At 40.1% G+C, this 18091-nt stretch overlaps 1 protein-coding gene across 2 annotated transcripts; it reads left to right on the top strand.

Moving 5' to 3' along the window:
- The first annotated feature begins 3058 nt into the window (after positions 1-3058).
- On the top strand, positions 3059-8594 carry GJC3 (gap junction protein gamma 3). Of its 2 annotated transcripts, none has more exons than XM_088796707.1 (3): positions 3059-3181; positions 7255-8039; positions 8337-8594. In XM_088796707.1, the coding sequence occupies exons 2-3, from the start codon at positions 7256-7258 to the stop codon at positions 8342-8344; spliced, it is 792 nt and encodes a 263-aa protein (XP_088652833.1). In that variant the 5' UTR covers positions 3059-3181; position 7255; the 3' UTR covers positions 8345-8594. The 2 variants fall into 2 exon arrangements, with proteins under 2 accessions (XP_088652833.1, XP_088652834.1); XM_088796708.1 differs by having other exon boundaries at positions 3062-3181; positions 7124-8039.
- Positions 8595-18091: the final 9497 nt, after the last annotated feature.

Here is an 18091-nt window from a genome sequence, read left to right as displayed (position 1 = left end):
ATATTTGTCTGGCTAGTTCACAAATAAGTTTCTCTTTTACTCGGAGCTTCAAATTTAGTTTGTTCATCTACAGTATATCAGTGAGGGATCGGAAATCACATTGCCATTTTTAGGGGTCTTTGATTATTGAACACTTGGTAAACACTTCCTTTGCTTCAAGAAACCTTGCATTGGAGTTATCAATACAGTAAATCTTAGCAAAGCTCTTTCATAACTCAACCAACAAGCATTGGTAAAGAATATTAGATCATTAAATTAATTGCCCTCTATGTTTTCAGCAGTTCAACAAACTGGTGATGACTTAGACTATTTGCAAATATATACTCAATGATTTTATTAACTGTATTTATAACAATTTTCTTAGAGCCTTCTGGCAATTGCATAAAGGATTATAAATCAGACTTATAAACCCACGAGATGGTAGAAGTCAATTAAATAATATCTTTAAAGTCATAAGGGAAAATAACTGTCAACCTAGAGTTTTTTGCCCAACTAAATAACAATTCAAGATTGAGGATAAAATGAAATCATTTTAAGACCAAAGAGGATCAAGAGATTTTTACTCCTAACAAGTTCCCTAGTAGAGGAACTACTGAAGGTTGTACTCCAAGAAGAAGAAAATTTAGCACAGCCATGTTCGCAGCAGTTTTCACAATAACCAAGAGATGAAAGCAACCTAAATGTCCATCAATGGGTGAATGGATAAACAAAATGTGGTACACACATACATATATACATATGATGGAATATTATTTGATTTTAAAAAGAAGTAAAGTTCTGATAGATGCTACAACATGGATGAACCTTGATGACATTATGCTAAGTAAGATAAGCCAGTCACAAAATAACAAATGCTGTATGATTTCATTGATATGAGGTATCTAAAGTAGCCAAATCCACAGAAACAGAAAGTAGAATTGTGATTTGCAGGGGCTAAGGGGAGGGAGAAATGGGTACAAAGTTTCAGTTTTGCGAGATGAAAGAGTTGTGGAGATCTGTTGTAAAATGATGTGAACGCTACTGAACACATAAAAAAATGGTTGATGGTTAAAAAAATTAAAAAGAAGAAAATTTAACCTAGAAGGTATCAAAAAGCAGCACTGAGCCTAGAAACTGGTAAACATGTTGGTAAATTTAAATAAATCTAAATATTCTTTCTGCAATGCAGAGAATGGGTTAGAGGTGGACCAGCCTAGAAGCAGAGACAGTAGGATGACGTTTCATTAATTCAGTCTTGAACTAAGGCACCTTCTATGCGTAAACTCAAAGCACAGAATCTGTACAACTGGTAGATCGACAAGATGTGCTCGATGAAGGCGTCAGTGATGACACCAGTGGTTTTGGTTGCGATCCAGGGTGGATAGTGGAGTTAGTCATTAAGATGTGGAACATGTAAGCATAGGATTTTTATTTTCTTGAGGGTATGAAATTACGATGGGTTTACAATAAAAACCTCTTTAAAGACTGGTAATTTGGATAATGGGGAAGCTAACAGTAATGTTCAGAATGTGCCATGTGCAGCCAGATTGCTTGTTCAAATCCCAACTTCTCTACTCACTAGCTGGTTGACTTTGAATAAGTTACTTAATTTCTCTATTCTTCATTTCTCTCCTCTGTAGAAGAGGATAATAATAGTACTTACATCATAAGGCTATAAGGGATAAATGAGTTAATAGTCACAGAGCACTTAGAATATCCATCATTTATTAAGCACTGAATAAATGTTTGTGTAACAAAATATTAAATTGGAAATTTTGACAGGGATTTTGAGGTGTAATGTTTTAGAATACACAACACAAGTGCTATTCTAAAGTTATATTTTAGTCTGAGATGAAATATTTCAAAGGACAAACAAACAAACAAACAATAGTTATGTCACTCTTAAACTCTACACCCACATCAAAGTTGTATAAAATGGCAGAGTTGTTGGAAATTATAGGTGGAAAGGATTAACTTGGGAGAGAGAATATCTTTGGAAAGAGATGTGCTGCTAGTTCTCCCTCAGAGAAGGGGATAAGGGTACTGCCTCCTGCATCTCAAGCCTCGTGAAAGGGGCTCCAATGTGTCTATTGACTCCTGGCTGATCAATCGAGAAGGCAAGAGATAGGCTATCCAGCAGATGAAAGGAAGGAGATTTGACTGCATTGGACTTGGCTTACATGCCTAGAGTTTGTTGGCCTTAAGGATGTGTAACTACTTCCTGTGGACCAGATGTGAACATGTCCAGGACAGAGCCAGTGGGAGGTTATCTTATGTTGTTCTTAATAGAATCCCCTGGAGGAGTGAACAGGCTCCACAGGTGAAAAAAAAAAAAAAAAGAATCCGTTTGGCAAAGTGTCAAAAAGGTCAAATCACTTAGAAGGTGGACTATCCAACTGGACATATACGTCTCCATAACAATATTAAATGCTAGAAAATAGTGGAATGATAACCCAAATACCCACAGAAGCAGAATCTGGAACTGAGGTTTCCTCCAACTTTACTCCTTGAAGAGTGCTATGTTGGCTCTGGGAGCTATTGCAGGCAACAGAGTAAATAGATCCTCACTCAAGAAGCTCACTCATGGGTTACTCTCCCACCCACCCAGCCACCCATCTGCTCGCCCAGCCTAGCCCCTCCCCACCCTCCACCATACCTTTGGAGGGGATCCTGGCTCTAGCATAGGGGCAGGTATCACAGTTCTCACTGGGTGTGGTAGACAGGGGCTGGGCTCCCTGAGTTGCTGAGGGGACATGGAACAGATGCCCAGTGCTGTGGGGGAGAAGCCTGTGCTATTTCTCCCTGCCAAGAGGAGAGGACTTCCTGAGATAAACATTGCAGAAAGAATATTGAACTCTATGTGTGGTTGCCAGAAGCCCGCATGTTGGAAATGAGCTGAAGCCATTGCCCTCTTTCAGATGATTTGAAAATCCCTGTTTCAGCTCACTTTGGAGACAGTCCCCTTACCCTCAACAACAGTGTTATTCTCCACAGCCCATTCTTTAACAGCAGGCCTGCCTATTCCTCCAGCTGCAATTCTTTTATCCTTCACTAAGGCTGCCAGGAATGAAAAGGGGAGGGGGAGAAGTGGGCGGTGGCAGGAGGCAGGGCCTGGGGGACAGCTGGGACCCTGTGGGCTCCAGTCTGAGGACACTTGTCTCTGCCTCCTTCTCCTGTTGGTGTTTCTGCTCAAAGCTGCCAGGTGAGTGCTCATGCTGGGGCAGAAGCAGCTGGGCTGGCACAGGACCAGGGGGCAGGATGGTGGGGGCTGCCCAGGGCTCTAGACTGCCTTCTCCAACTCGAATGCACACACAAATGACCTAGGATACTATTAAAATTCGGATTTGATTTGCTAAGCTGGAAATGTGGCCCAAGAATCTGCTCTGCAGACCTGGTGATGGCAGTGCTGCTGCACATGGCCACACTTTGAGTAAAAAATCTAGAACGTTTTCCAGGCCAGGTGGGTGAGATGGGAGCAGTGACGTGGGTCCAGCTCTGTTCTCAGTGGATATCCATCCCTCACACCTTAACTGTCTGACATGGAGTCTGCCACCAATGGAAGCCTGAAAATTTTCTCCAAAAGTATAGAGATGCTTAGAAAAATTCTTACTAAAATCATGATGGAATTTTAAAAACTCTATTTACATATTTGAAAGCCCTTCAAACTCTGGGCTTTCCTCCCTCCCCCAACTTTTGAGCTCACAGGTTTGCTCCACTGACTAAAATCTTGACAGAGCTCAGATCCTACCAACTTTCTGCCAAATCGATTTATTTGAAAACTATTTCTCCAGTCCTGGAAACAGAGTGGTGTTCCTTGAGTGGAGCTTTGTCCGCAATGCTGAACCCTCAGCTCCCTAGGTCCTGAAGTCCGGCCTGGGAGCTCTGGCCCCTGTGGGCAAAGCTGCACACGTTTGTGGGAGGAGGATTAGGGTCTCAGAGAATGAGATAGGTGGGCCAGGGATGGCTGGAAGAGATCAGGCGGTGGGGGGAGGAGGGGATGGGGGGACCACAGTGTCCCTGGAAGACAGGGGGTGAGGGAGCAGGGTGGGCTGTGTTTAGGCGCCAGCTGTATAGGAAACTCCCTTTTGTCTGCAGACTTTGGGAGATAGAGCACAATTGTGTCTGAAGAGGAGACCCCAGATGTGTGTGGAATAACCGTTTTGGTGATAACAGCTGTGGGGCAAAGGAAATGGAAGAGGTCTCAGAAATAGGCATGGGGCTCAAAACCAAGGGGTTCTCTTTTCCTGCTTTCCCTGCTCTCACTTCCAAACCACCAAAGCTCTGTGGTGAGCTCTGGAGACCCCAGTTCAGTTCCTAAGGCCTTGTAGAGGACATTTGGGTGTCTGGCTATGGGTTTGAAGTGGGCACAGGACAGAGAGAAGAATCGGAGACAGGGCCTCTGAAAACGACTCAAATTCCCAACACTTACAATATGCCAGGCCTGTTCTGTGTTCAATTCCATTCTGCTGGGAATGTGCCGAAAATGTCTTTAGAGGGTGTCAGTCCTGCACTTTGAAATGACGAGGCTGCGAGCAAGATTTTAGAATTTATTATACCAAATTAGCTTTTAGTCTAGTAACTCTCCAGAACCAGGGCAGAAACCCTCAGAGCCTGGGGGCTGCCTCCCCTAAGCGCAGGGACCCCCTATACTGATGCGGCAAGGAGGGAGGGGCTGCAGGCATCCTCACAGATGGGACTGGTTGAGAGATAATATGCAATCAGCCCGGAAATGGGCAGATTATAATGGCCCACCTAATAAAAGCCCTTTGAGATGCTCTGGTACAGACGTCTTGTTTTAAAGAGCTGGTAATTAACTGAAGCCAAGATTAGAGGTGATGGACCGGTGCTACCCTAAAGCAGTGGTTCTCAACCAGGGTGAATTTGACCACAGGGGACATTTAGCAATGTCTAGAGACCTTTGTGGGCGGGAGAAGGGTGCCACTGGCATCTAGTGAATATAGGCCAGGAATGCTGCTAAACATCTTACAATGCACAGGACAGCATCCTCCCTGTCCCCAAACAAAAATTATCAGGCTCTGACTGTCAATAGTGCCAAGGTCAAGAAGCCCAGGACCAGCATTGGAAGTTGACCTTCCTTTCGGTCCTCTATGGAACTCAATATCACACCAAACAAAATTTAGCTAAATATTTATTGAGAAATTGCTTTTTTTTTTTTTTTTTTTGCCAGGTACTTCAAATGCTTTTTCATCCAATAAGCAAGCCAGTGATTTTGTTTTATTGTTGCCTTGATTTTCAAATTAGGAAACAGATTTTGTGTCCTTATCTATTTACCTTTTATTATTTTCAATTATTCATCTTTTCCCCCTGAATTCTGGAAGAATTACCCAATGTGCTTTCAGCACCCCAATTTGATTTTTCTCAGTATTTGTCCTATTGCCTTCAAAGTGGATTTTAGTTGTGCTACCGAGGCTCTTTCTCCTACTCTGTAGTGGGTTTATACATTTAAAGATCCATCTACTCTCATTTTTGAGGAGTCTTGGGAATGAGGGGATAAGTCTCTGTCTTCAATCTGCCATCTTTAATCATGAGAACAATTTTGTATCTTGCTAGAGATGGAAAATAGGTTTCTTCTAAAACTTTTAACCCAATTTTATAGAAAAGAATTTTCAACAGCCCGGTAGACTTCTGAGCCTTCATAATCTATGATGGAGGTAGAAAGATAGGGACTGAGGAGGAGGCAGAGATTCAAACCCTTGATTCCTAGTGGCTCACAATATGGATTCTCACAGTTGGTGGGTGGGGACATATTTCTCTGGTCAACTGAAACCCTTGAAAGCATCTCAATCCATCCCTTCCAATTGCACAGAAGTGACCATTTCCGTTTAAGTTTTGGCATATAGCTTGTTCTTATCTATAGTTTATGATACTAGCGCCCGTTTAAAATTGTTTTGTGCAACTTTGTGGGTATTATAATTGGGAAGTTGATACAAGACAAATTAGGCGTGTCTCATTTGCTGCCATATTAACTTAGAAATTCAGGTTATTGTTATTAGAGTTAAAAGGGAGGAACCTAAGCAAGTTCATACTCAAAGAGGAAATAAGGGTGATCTGAATTACAGGAAATATAATCTGGGGATCAAATCCTTGAAGAAGCCAGAAAAGAGAGACCCAAGGACACAGATTTGGAAAGGAGAGTAGCCTTGGGTAAGTGTAGGGCCACTTCTTTCTCTAAGATGCCATAGAAGGAAGTGACTATGAAGATAAGTAGTAGCTGTGGGGTTTCACATCAAAGTCTCTATCCTCTCTGTGGAGTAAGAGGTTTGCACGGTCTTCTGAGAGTGAGGGGAAATAGGTGTGTAAGAGTTTGGGCTGAAAGGGGATGGTTAGAACCAGTGGCTGGGCATTGAGGAAGGCTGCTGATAAGGACAAAGATAAAAATGGCAAATTGGGCTTGTGGTATGATGGTATTTGTCCAGAGAAATGAGGAATTTCTGAAATCTGTTCCTGACCACGGTCACCTCTCACTGTGAGGGAGATATGAGCCCAGGGAACAACAGCAAAGGAGAGGAATCAAATCTCAAATTTTTATCCAGTCAGTTCTGGCTTTGACCCCAAATCCCATACATTTAACTAGTAGTTGCTTCTGGGTTTTCTTCCAAATATTCTCCTTTTCCTAAGCTGGTTAGGTCTAAAAAACATTAGACTAAAGCAAGGCTTGACACTCACTCTCTTCTCTTGATCCCCATAAAGCCTCCTAACCTAACTGCATCTCGGTTTTACCCTGAGATGGGAGCAGAGGCCAGCCCGACACACCTGTGAGCCTCCAAGGGCATGGAGCCAGAGAAAAGCAGACAGCAAGAGCATGCACATTCCCCCGAGTCAGCACTGATTTCATTCAGATGATGCTGGCAGTAGCACCAGCCCTGGCAGCCATCACCTGTGGAAACAGTTTTCCGAGGACAGTGGTTTCTTACTATTTAGCTGACTTAGGGTAAGAAGGACGGAGGGAAAGAGACAAAAAGACAGACCCTGGTCTCTACCCAACAATGGGAGTTCCTCTCTGCTCCAGCAGTACAGAGGGGGACAGAAGAGAGAGTCATACCCACACACACTATTATTATTTTACATAGATGCCTTCAACTATATAAATAGTTGCAAAAAATCTTAATATTTCATCAACCAGATTCCTGGAGAGAAGCAAGAAGGCTTGCCTTAACCATCCTTGGATTAGGAGTGAAGAGGTGGCCTAGAGCTCCCCCTAAAGGACAGTGAGCAACACATCTACACTCATCATTGTCCACTGCTCCCTAACAGGATGTGCGGCCGGTTCCTGAGGCGGCTGGTGGCTGAGGAGAGCCGGCATTCCACACCTGTGGGGCGCCTCCTGCTTCCTGTGCTCCTGGGCTTCCGCCTCGTGCTGCTGGCTGCCAGTGGGACAGGGGTCTATGGCGATGAGCAGAGCGAATTCGTGTGTCACACCCAGCAGACAGGTTGCAAGGCTGCCTGCTACGATGCCTTTCACCCCCTCTCCCCACTGCGCTTCTGGGCCTTCCAGGTCATTTTAGTGACTGTGCCCAGTGCCCTCTATATGGGTTTCACCATATATCATGTCATCTGGCATTGGGAAGACTCAGGAAAGGTGAAGAGGGGAGAGGAGACCCTGATCCAACAAGGAGAGGGAAGCACAGATGCCTCAGCGGCTGGAAGCCCCAAGTTGCTCTGGGCGTATGTGGCACAGCTGGGGGTACGACTGGTCCTTGAGGGGGCAGCCTTGGGGGGGCAGTACCATCTGTATGGGTTCAAGATGCCCAGTTCCTTTGCATGTCGTCGAGAGCCCTGCCTTGGTAGTATAACCTGTAATCTGTCCCGTCCCTCTGAGAAGACCATCTTCCTAAAGACCATGTTTGGAGTCAGTGGGCTCTGTCTCTTGTTTACTCTTTTGGAGCTTGTGCTCCTGGGCCTGGGGAGATGGTGGCGGACCTGGAAGCAAAAATCTTCCTCTTCTCACTACTTCCCAACTTCAGAGAGCACCACAAGACAAAAGGACCCAGCTGATAACTTCCCAGTGACGGAATCAAAAGAGCAGTTCCGAGTAGCAGGTGAGAAGGGCACTGATGTCTCTCTTTGTCTGGTGTCTCTGTCCAGATGATTCCCCCTCGGCAGGTCCTTCACCCTCTGGGAAGTACAATTCCCACATGTTACAAAGTAGAAAACCAGTTTCTAGGCAGATGTTCTGACCACTGTTCCTAACCCAACCTCCATCCCTGCCAATTTGACGATTCCTTCCAATGAACCAGGACCAGAGGCTCAGTCACTTGTTATCTCCTTGTCCTTCCGCTGAGGGCTCCTCCCCCTTAGAAAAAGTCTCAGCTTCTGCTTGATTCTCTACTTTGCAGAGATCTGAAGATACCTGGCTCAACTCTGAAGGAAATCCTATGATTGGATCTTCTTTCCAACCTCCAGTGAATGGGGATTTACCTCCATGACAAATTAGAGGCTGTTGAAGCATCTCTAAAGGCTATGGTGGCTCATGCTGGCTAAAGCATTTCCTTGAAGAACTCCTGCTTGTGCTTCCTCATCAGAATTCTCTGGTGTTGGTATCAGTTTTCCTGACCCTTGTCCTGCGCAATAAACATTGATTACTGTTGGTGGCATTCTTGTTGCTAAAGACAATCCTTCATCCTGTTTCAGTGACCTTACTTACCTCTCTCCTGTTATTCTACATTCACTGCTCCCCCAACTTCAAAGTCCTGTAACCCTTGAAGTATATGTCATTGCAGTATATGTCATATCCAGAAACTCTGGCCTTCAAAGCATATATAACACAGTGTCCTTTAATATAGAGATTAGATTTATTCAAACACCAGCCACACCCTTTAGAAAGAATACTGTGAATTCAGAGGCTTATGACCCCTGGACCATGGATGGCTCTGATTTCTGCTCAATTCTCATTCTCTGTTTGGTTCATGGCAACTACTCCATTGGCTCCAGCACAGCAGCACCTCATATGTGGGGTCAAGTCCCTACTTTTGAAATACCACACAGAAAAGACAGTAGAGTTCTACTGCTGATTCAGGGGCAACAGTAAAGGACGTTTACACCACAATGTGATTCAGTAGATAATTTAAAGCTAAACAGCAGGTTTCTCTTTTCTTGAGTCAATCATTTCTGTCCATGAGCATTCTAGCCTCCCACCTTTTTGAAGAAACACCTCTTTCCTGAATTTTTCTTTACTCTCAAATTCTCAACAAAGAGCCATTACCTAGTTTTGTTTTCTCCTTCTGAATCCCAAATTATCTCCAAGTAAATTAAGAAGGTGCATCCCTAAGGAAATATATTTCGTTCCCCAAGAGACACTTCAGCAACAACGAGCTAAATAATCATTTTTCTTTCTGTTACACAGTGTTTCATAAAGAATCCCTTATCTGCTGTAGCCAGAGTGACCAAGGACAGAAAAAAAGTAAATGTCATTGTTCTGAATTTCTCTTTGATAGAGTCCTTTTTAAACAGCTTTATTGAGATATAGTTCATGTACCATATAATTCATCTATTTAAAGTATACAATTCAATTGCTTTTAGTACAGTCAGAGTTGTACATCCATTAACACAAACAATTTTAGAACATTTCCATTAACTCAAGAAGAAACCCTACAACCCTCAGCCATTACTCCATAAACCCCCATGCCTCCCCAACATAAGCAACCATTAATGTACTTTCTGTCTCTATAGGTTTTCTGTTTTGGGATTTTTCCGTATAAATGGAATCACATAACACGTGATCTTTTGTGACTGGCTTCTTTCACTTAGCATAATGTTTTTAAGGTTCATTCATGTTGCAGCATATACTTGTATCAGTACTTTACTCCTTTTCATGGTTGAATATTATTTCTTGCTATGGATATGCCACATTTTATTTATTCATTTTTCAGTTGATGGACATTTGGATTGTTTCCACTTTTTGACTATTGTGAATAATGGTGCTATGAACATTCATGTACTAGTTTTTGTGTGAACATATATTTTCAATTCTCTTTAGTAAATACCCAGTAGTGAAATTGCTGGGGTATATGGTAACTCTTTGTTTAACTTTTTGGGGAAATGCCAGACTTTTCCACAGCAGCTGTAGTATTTTACATTCCCAACAGCAATGTATATGGGTTCCAATTTATCCATATCCTCACCAACACTTAGTGATTTCTGGGTTTTGTTTGTGTGTTTGATTTTTTAAATTCTATCCATCCTACTGAAGTGAAGTGGTATCTCATTGTGGTTTTGATTTGTACTTCCCTAATGGCTAATTATATTGAGCAAATCTTTTCAGATGCTTATTGGTCACTTGTATATCTTCTTTGGGGAAATGTCTATTCAAATTCTTTGCCCATTTTAAAAATTGGGTAATTTGTATTTTTGCTATTGAGTTTTTTATATATTCTGAATACTAGAATCTTATCAGATATATGATTTCCAGATATTTTTTCCCTTTCAGTGAGTTGTCTTTCATTCTATTGATACCCAAATCCTTTGATACCCAAAAGTTTTTAATTTTGATACAATCCATTTTATCACTTTTTTCTTTTATAGCTTATGATTTTGGTGTTATATTTAAGAAACCACTGCCTATCCCTTTTGCTATGTGCCCTCAGGCCTAATATTGGTGTAAGCCAGCCTTGGTTCACAGACAGGCTACCCTCACATGTCTCCCGGTCCAACACAGACAGCATCCAACCACAGATATTAATAGTTTTGTGGCTCTTACTAGGTAGTCACATAACAGGCAAGGTAACAGGGCTGGTAACAGGCAAGGCGAAATTGTCCTGGGAGCCCCTCCCAAGAGACACCAGAAACAACACACCCAGAGGTCAGCTTCAGATCACAACAGAGCACCACATGTTTAGCCCCACAAGCGGCACACAAAAAGGGGGCTCTCAACAGGCACAAAAGCCTGTGGGGATGAAGCCTCCTCTGAGCAGTCAGTCCCCATACAGCAGCTCATATTACTGTCGGTGTAGCCAATCCTCACAATTAGTCAGCCTGGGAGTCAATCTCATCCACTGATGCACCAAAAACAATCAAGGATCAATTAAAACAGGGAAACACACACAACACACAAAGAACACTCCAGGAACACACACAGGAGATTAGGGAGACTGCACAATTGGACTACACAGGACACATACTACATAAAGCCACGCAGCAAAGACTGAGAGACATAGGAGATCTAGCTAATACAGAGAAGCAAACACAGAGTGGAAGCCGGAATGAGGCAACAAAAAAACATGTCCCAAATAAAAGAACAGGAGAAATCTCGAGAAATGGAACTAAATGAAATGGAGGCAACCAACCTACTAGAGACAGAGTTTAAAACACAGATTATAAGAATGCTTAAGAAACTAAGTGAGAATTTCAACAGAGATAGCAAGTATAAAAAGGACATAGAAACCATAAAAAAGAACCAGTCAGAAATAAAGAATACAATAACAGAAATGAAGAATACACTAGAAGGAGTCAACAGCAGATTAGAGGAAACAGAGGATCAAATCAGCAATTTAGAAGACAAGGTAGCAGAATACACCCAATTAGGACAACAAAAAGAAAAAAGAATAAAAAACAATGAAGATAGTTTAAGGGACCTGTGGGACAACATCAAGAGTAACAACATTTGCATCATAGGAGTACCCGGAGGAAAAGAGAGGGAGCAAATGATTGAGAACCTATTTGAAGAAATAATGACCCAAAACTTCCCTAACTTGGTGAAGAAAATAGACATATAAGTCCAGGAAGCACACAGAGTTCCAAACAAGATGAACCCAAATAGGTCCACACCAAAACACATCATAGTTAAAATGGCAAAAGTTAAAGACAAAGAGAGAATCCTAAAAGCAGCAAGAGAAATAAAACTATTTACTCACAAGGGAGCTCCCATAAGACTATCAGCTGACTTCTCATCAGGAACTTTGCAGGCCAGAAGGGAGTGGCAGGAAATATTCAAAGTGATGAAAAACAAAGGTGTACAAGCAAGACTACTTTATACAGCAAAGCTATCACTTAAAATTGAAGGCAAGATAAAGAACTTTCCAGGTAAGAAAAACCTAAAGGAATTCATTACCACCAAATCAGTATTACAAGAAATGTTAAAAGGACTTCTTTAAGCAGAAAAAAGGAGAAAACAAACTAATGAAGATAAAAAAAATCTGAATAATAAAGTGGCAATTACTAATGTACTTAGCAATAATCACTTTAAATGTAAATGAATTAAATCCTCCAATTAAAAGACATAGGGTAGCTGAGTGGATAAGAAAACAAGACCCATGCATTTGCTGTCTACAAGAGATCCACCTCAGATCAAAAGACACACACACAGACTGAAAGTAAAGGGATAAAATATTCATACAAATGAAAATGAGAAAAAAGATGGGACACCAATACTTACATCAGACAAAAAAGACTTTAAAATGAAGATTGTAAAAAGAGACAAAGAAGAACATTACATAATAATAAAGGAATCAATCCAATAAGAGGACATAATCCTAGTAAACACCGACGTACCCAATACAGGAGGACCTGAATCTATAAAACAAATATTGACAGACATAAAGGCAGAGATCAACTGTAACACAATCCTAGCAGGGGATTTTAACAACAGATCCTCCAGACAGAAAAGCAGCCTTAAATGACACACTAGGCCAGATGGATTTAATTGATATTTTTAGAGCACTTCACTCAAAAGCAGCAGAATATACATTCTTTTCAAGAGCACATGGAACATTTTCCAAGATAGACTACATGTTAGACCACAAAACAAGTCTCAATAAGTTTAAGAAGATTGAAATCATATCAAGCGTCTTCTCTGACCACAGTGGTATGAAATAAGAAATGAATTACAATAAAAAAAACTCTGAAAAATGCACAAACACATGGAGATTAAATAATATTCTATTAAATAATGAATGGGTCAACAATGAGATCAAAGAAGAAATCAAAAGATACCTTGAGACAAATGAAAGTGAAAACAAAATGACCCCAAACCTGTGGGACACAAAGAAAGCAGTCCTAAGAGGGAAATTCATAGTAAAGCTGGCCTACCTAAAGAGACATAAAAACCCTCAAATCAACAGTCTATCTTTACACCTAAGGAAACTGGAACTAGAACAGCAAAATAAGCCCAAAATGAGTACAAGGAAAGAAATAACAAATATCAGAGTGGAAATAAATGAAATAGAGACTAAAAACACAATACAAAAGATTAATGAAACCAAGAGCTTGTTTTTTGAAAAGAGAAACAAAATTCACAAACCTTTAACCAGACTCAACAAGAAAAAAAGAGAGAGGACCCAAATAAATAAAATCAGAAATGAAAGAGAAGTGACAACCGACACCACAGAAATAGAAAAAATTTTAAGAAAGTACTATGAGCAACTGGAAGACAATCTGGAAGAAATGATAAATTCCTAGAAGCATACAATCTTCCAAGGCCGAATCAAGAAGAAACAGAAAATCTGAACAGACCAATTTACCATCAATGAAAATGAATCAGTAATCAACACGCTCCCAACAAATAAAAGTCCTGGACTAGATGGCTTCACAGGTGAATTTACCAAACATTCAAAAAAGATTTAAAACCTATTCTTCTCTAACTATTCTGAAAAATCCAGGGGGAGGTAAGGTTCCAAGCTCATTTTATGAGGCCAACATTACCCTGATTCCAAAACCAGACAATGACATTACTAAAGAAAGAAAAGAAAAAGAAAAAAAGAAAACTATAGGCCAATATCCCTAATGAACATAGATGCAAAAGCTCTCAACAAAATATTAGCAAACTGAATCCAGCAATTCATTAAAAATATTATACACCACAGTCAAGTTGGATTCATTCCTGGTATGCAAGGTTGGTTCAACATCTGTAAATCAATTAATGTGATACACGACATAAACAAAATAAAAAATAAATATCAAATGATCATATCAATAGATGCAGAAAAAGTTCTTGAAAAATATCCAGCATCCATTTATGATAAAAATTCTCAGCAAAGTGGTGGGTAGAGGGAATATATCTCAACATAATTAAGGCCATACATGACAAATCCACAGCTAATATCATATTCAATGGGGAAAAGCTAAAAGCATTCCCCTTAAGATCAGGAACAAGAGAAGGATGCCCATTTTCACCATTTTATTCAACATAGTTCTAGCCACAGCAATCAGACAAGAAAAAGAAATAAAAGGCATCCAAATTGGAAAGGAGGAAGTAAAATTGTCATTATTTGCAGATGACATGATACTATATATAGAGAACTCCAAAGATTCCATGAAAAACTATTAGAACTGATAAATAAATTTAGTAAAGTAGCAGGATACAAAATTAATATGCAGAAATTAGTTGCATTTTTATACATCAATAATGAACTATCAGAAAGAGAAATTAAGAAAACAATCCCATTTACAATTGCATCAAAAAAAATACTTAGGACTAAATTTAACCAAGGAAGTAAAAGACCTGTACTCCAAAAATTATAAGACATTGAAGAGAGAAATTAAAGAAGATACAAATAAATGGAAATATATACCATGCTCATGAATACGAAAAATTAATATAGTTAAAATGTCCATACTACCCAAAGCAATATATAGATTCAATGCAACCCCTTTCAAAATACCAATGACATTTTTCACAGAACTAGAATAAATAATCCTAAAATTTAATGAAACCAATAAAAGATCCCAAATTGCCATGGCAATCCTGAGACATAAGAAGGAAGTGGGAGGTATTATGCTACCTGATATCAAATTACACTACAAGTCTATAGTTATCAAAACAGCATGGTATTGGCGTAAAAACAGACACATAGATCAATAGAACTGAATAGAGAGCCCAGAAATAAATCCATGCCTATCTGGTCATTTACTCTATAACAAAGGAAGCAAACATTTACATTGGGATAAAGACAGTCTATTTAATAAATGGTGCTGGGGGCTGGCCCGTGGCTCAGGTGGTTGGAGCTCTGTGCTCCTAATGCCGAAGGCTGCTGGTTCCATTCCCACATGGTCAGTGGGCTCTCAACAACAAGGTTGCTGGTTCGATTCTTCAACTCCTGCAAGGGATAGTGGGCTGCGCCCCCTACAACCAACAACTGCAACTGGACCTGGAGCTGAGCTGTGCCCTCTACAACTAAGATTGAAAGGACAACAACTTGACTTGGAGAAAGTCCTGGAAGTTCACACTCTTCCCCAATAAAGTACTGTTCCCCTTCCCCAATAATAAAAAAAACCATCTTAAATAAAATAAAATAAAATGATGCTGGGAAAACTGGATACATGCAAAAAAATGCAACTGTACCACCTTCTTACACCATATACAAGAAATAAACTCAAAATGGAATAAAGACTTAAATGTAAGACCCGAAACCATAAAACACCTAGAAAAAAACACAGGAAATAAACTCTCAGACATTACCCTTAGTAATATTTTTATTGATACATCCTCTCAGACCAGGGAAACAAAATAAAAAATAAACAAATGGAACTACATCAAGCTAAAAAGCTTTTTCACAGCAAAGGAAATCATCAACAAATCAAAAAGACATCCTACTGAATGGAGAAGATATTTGCCAAGGATACATCTCATAAGGGGTTGATATCCAAAAATTCATAAAAAACTCATAGAACTCAACACCAAAAAAACAAACAATCCAATTAAAAATGGATTTAGATGATGTATTACAGAATAGTACACTTGAAACCTACGTAACTTTACTAACCATTTTAATCCCAATAAACTTTAATCAAAAAAAAAAAAAAATGGGCAGAGGACATTAAGAGACATTTGTCCAAAGAGGTCATAGAGATGGCCAATAGACACATGAAAAGATGCTCAATGTCACTAATCATCAGAGAAAAACATATAAAAACCATAATGAGGTACCATTTCACTCCCGTGAGATTGGCTATCATCAATAAATCAACAAACAACAAGTGTTGGTGAGGATGTGGAGAAAAGCGCAAACTTGTGCACTATTGGTGGGATTGCAAACTGTTGCAGGCACTATGGAAATCAGTATGGAGGTTCCTCAAAAAATTAAAAACAGAACTATCTTATGACCCAGCAATTACACTTCTGGGTATTTATTCAAAGAAATCCAAAACACTAATTCAAAAAAATATATGCACCCCTATGTTTATTGCAGTGCAATTCACAATAACCAAGATATAGAAAGAAAATGAAATGCTCATCAATAGACAATTGGATACAGAAATTGTAGTATATTTACACAATGGAGTATTACTGCCATAAAAAATAATGAAATCTTACCATTTGCAACAACATGGATGGACTTAGAGAATATTATGCTCAGTGAAAGAAGTCAGTCTGAGAAAGACAAATACCATATGATCTCACTTATATGTGGACTCTAAAGAACAGAATAAACGAGCAAACAGAAATAGACTCATAGATACAGAGGAAAAACTGATGGTTGCTAAATGGGAGGGGGATTGGGGAATGGGGGAGAAGGTTGAAGGGATTAGAAAGTACTACTAATTGGTAGTCACAAAAAATCACGGGATGTAAAATACAGTATGGGGAATATAATCGATACTGTTGTCAAGTCTATGTAGGGTGTCAGATGGGTACTGGACTTATTAGGGGGATCACTTCATAGATTTTATAAATGCCTAACCACTGTACACCTGAAACTAATATAAAATAATATTGAATGTCTTAAAAATTAAATAAAATAAGTATTCATAGAAACAGAAACTAAAAAAAAAAGAAAAGAAACCATTGTCTAATCCATGGCCATGAAGATTAACACCTATGTTTACTTCTGTTAAGTCCTGGAATTGTCCACCCTTCAGACAGACAGAGGACACACACGATAATGCAAGTCACACAGCGAGGTTTATTTCCAGCTAGCTGGGGTCCCTGTCTCTGCCCGACGCAGCGGGTTTTAACAAGGACCCCTAGCTTACAAAGCTAAGGGTTTTTATAGCATCTCTAAGGCACTCAGTAATTTTCCAAAGTCTTAGGGAGTACAAAATGAACTACAATTCTCACATAACTAAGGCATTTAGTAATTTTTCATAATCTTAGGGAGTGCAGGTTGAGCTATGCTTAGGGAGTACACATTAGTCTACGCTTCAAAGAGTTTACAGTTAGGCTACAAAAGCTCCCATAGCTGCAGAGAACAGGAGAGATTAGCTATCAGCCACCTGGTCTCTCTCTGCCCGCATCCTGGAATTAACAATTAAGCCATTAGGTTATTTTAAGCTCAGGGCTCTAAACCCTATATTAACCTTGAAGTAGCAGTTCTCATGCTAACAGTCTCCTCAGGGCTGTTAACCCTATCTTAACCTTAAAGTAGCAGTTCTCATGCTAACAGTCTCTTACACTTAGAGTTTTATAGTTTTAGCTGTACACTTAGGTCTTTGATAGATTTTAAATTAAATTTTGTTTATGGTATAAAGGTCCAACTTCATTCTTTTGCATGTGCATATCCAGTTATCCCAGCACCATTTGTTGAAAAGCCTGTTTTTCCTCCATATAATATGGTTTTAGAACACTCGTTGAAAATCAATTCCTTCTAGATGTGTAAGGGTGATGGTATACTTTTCAACATTTAGCAATCTAGTTTATTTTTCTTTTTCATTGTTTTCTTTGTTTCCTTCCCCTCCTGCCTGATTCAATTACTCTGTTTTCCCAAGGTTACAAGCATAAGAGTACCCCGTTAATCTGGTTAATTGCCAGAACGCAGACTTTAACTGTTTCATCCCTTAGATCTCGAGATGCCAATAACCAGACTACAACACCCTTGCAAGTTTCCACCAGCTGACACATGAATCCCCCCCTACCACTAGGTCTGAGATTGTCTTGAAGCAAATCAGACTCCCAGGAAGCATTTTTTTCACCTGTGTTTCTCTGGAAGTCAGCACCCAGCAACTGTCTAACTTTCCCTTTTTCTTGTTCTGCTTCTTCTTACGTGCCTATAAAGTCTTCTGGCCCCTTTAGGAAGGGAGAAGATGGCGTATGAGATAGGAGTCCACCCTGTCTGGCATTTTGACTAAACCTCCTTTTCTTTCCACCAGCCCTTGTCTCTCGATCATTGGCTGACAAGCGGCAAGCAGCTGAACCTGAGTTCAGTAACAGATTTATGACATT

The sequence above is a fragment of the Rhinolophus sinicus genome, chromosome 3 (assembly GCF_057876585.1).
Source record: "Rhinolophus sinicus isolate RSI-liver-muscle chromosome 3, RSI-T2T, whole genome shotgun sequence".
Taxonomy (NCBI): domain Eukaryota; kingdom Metazoa; phylum Chordata; class Mammalia; order Chiroptera; family Rhinolophidae; genus Rhinolophus; species Rhinolophus sinicus.
This window is presented reverse-complemented; position numbering and strand designations above follow the sequence as displayed.

What these genes read in the sequence shown, in the direction of transcription:
- GJC3 (XM_088796707.1), top strand. Translation starts at nt 7,256, where the DNA reads ATGTGCGGCCGGTTCCTGAGGCGGCTGGTGGCTGAGGAGAGCCGGCAT.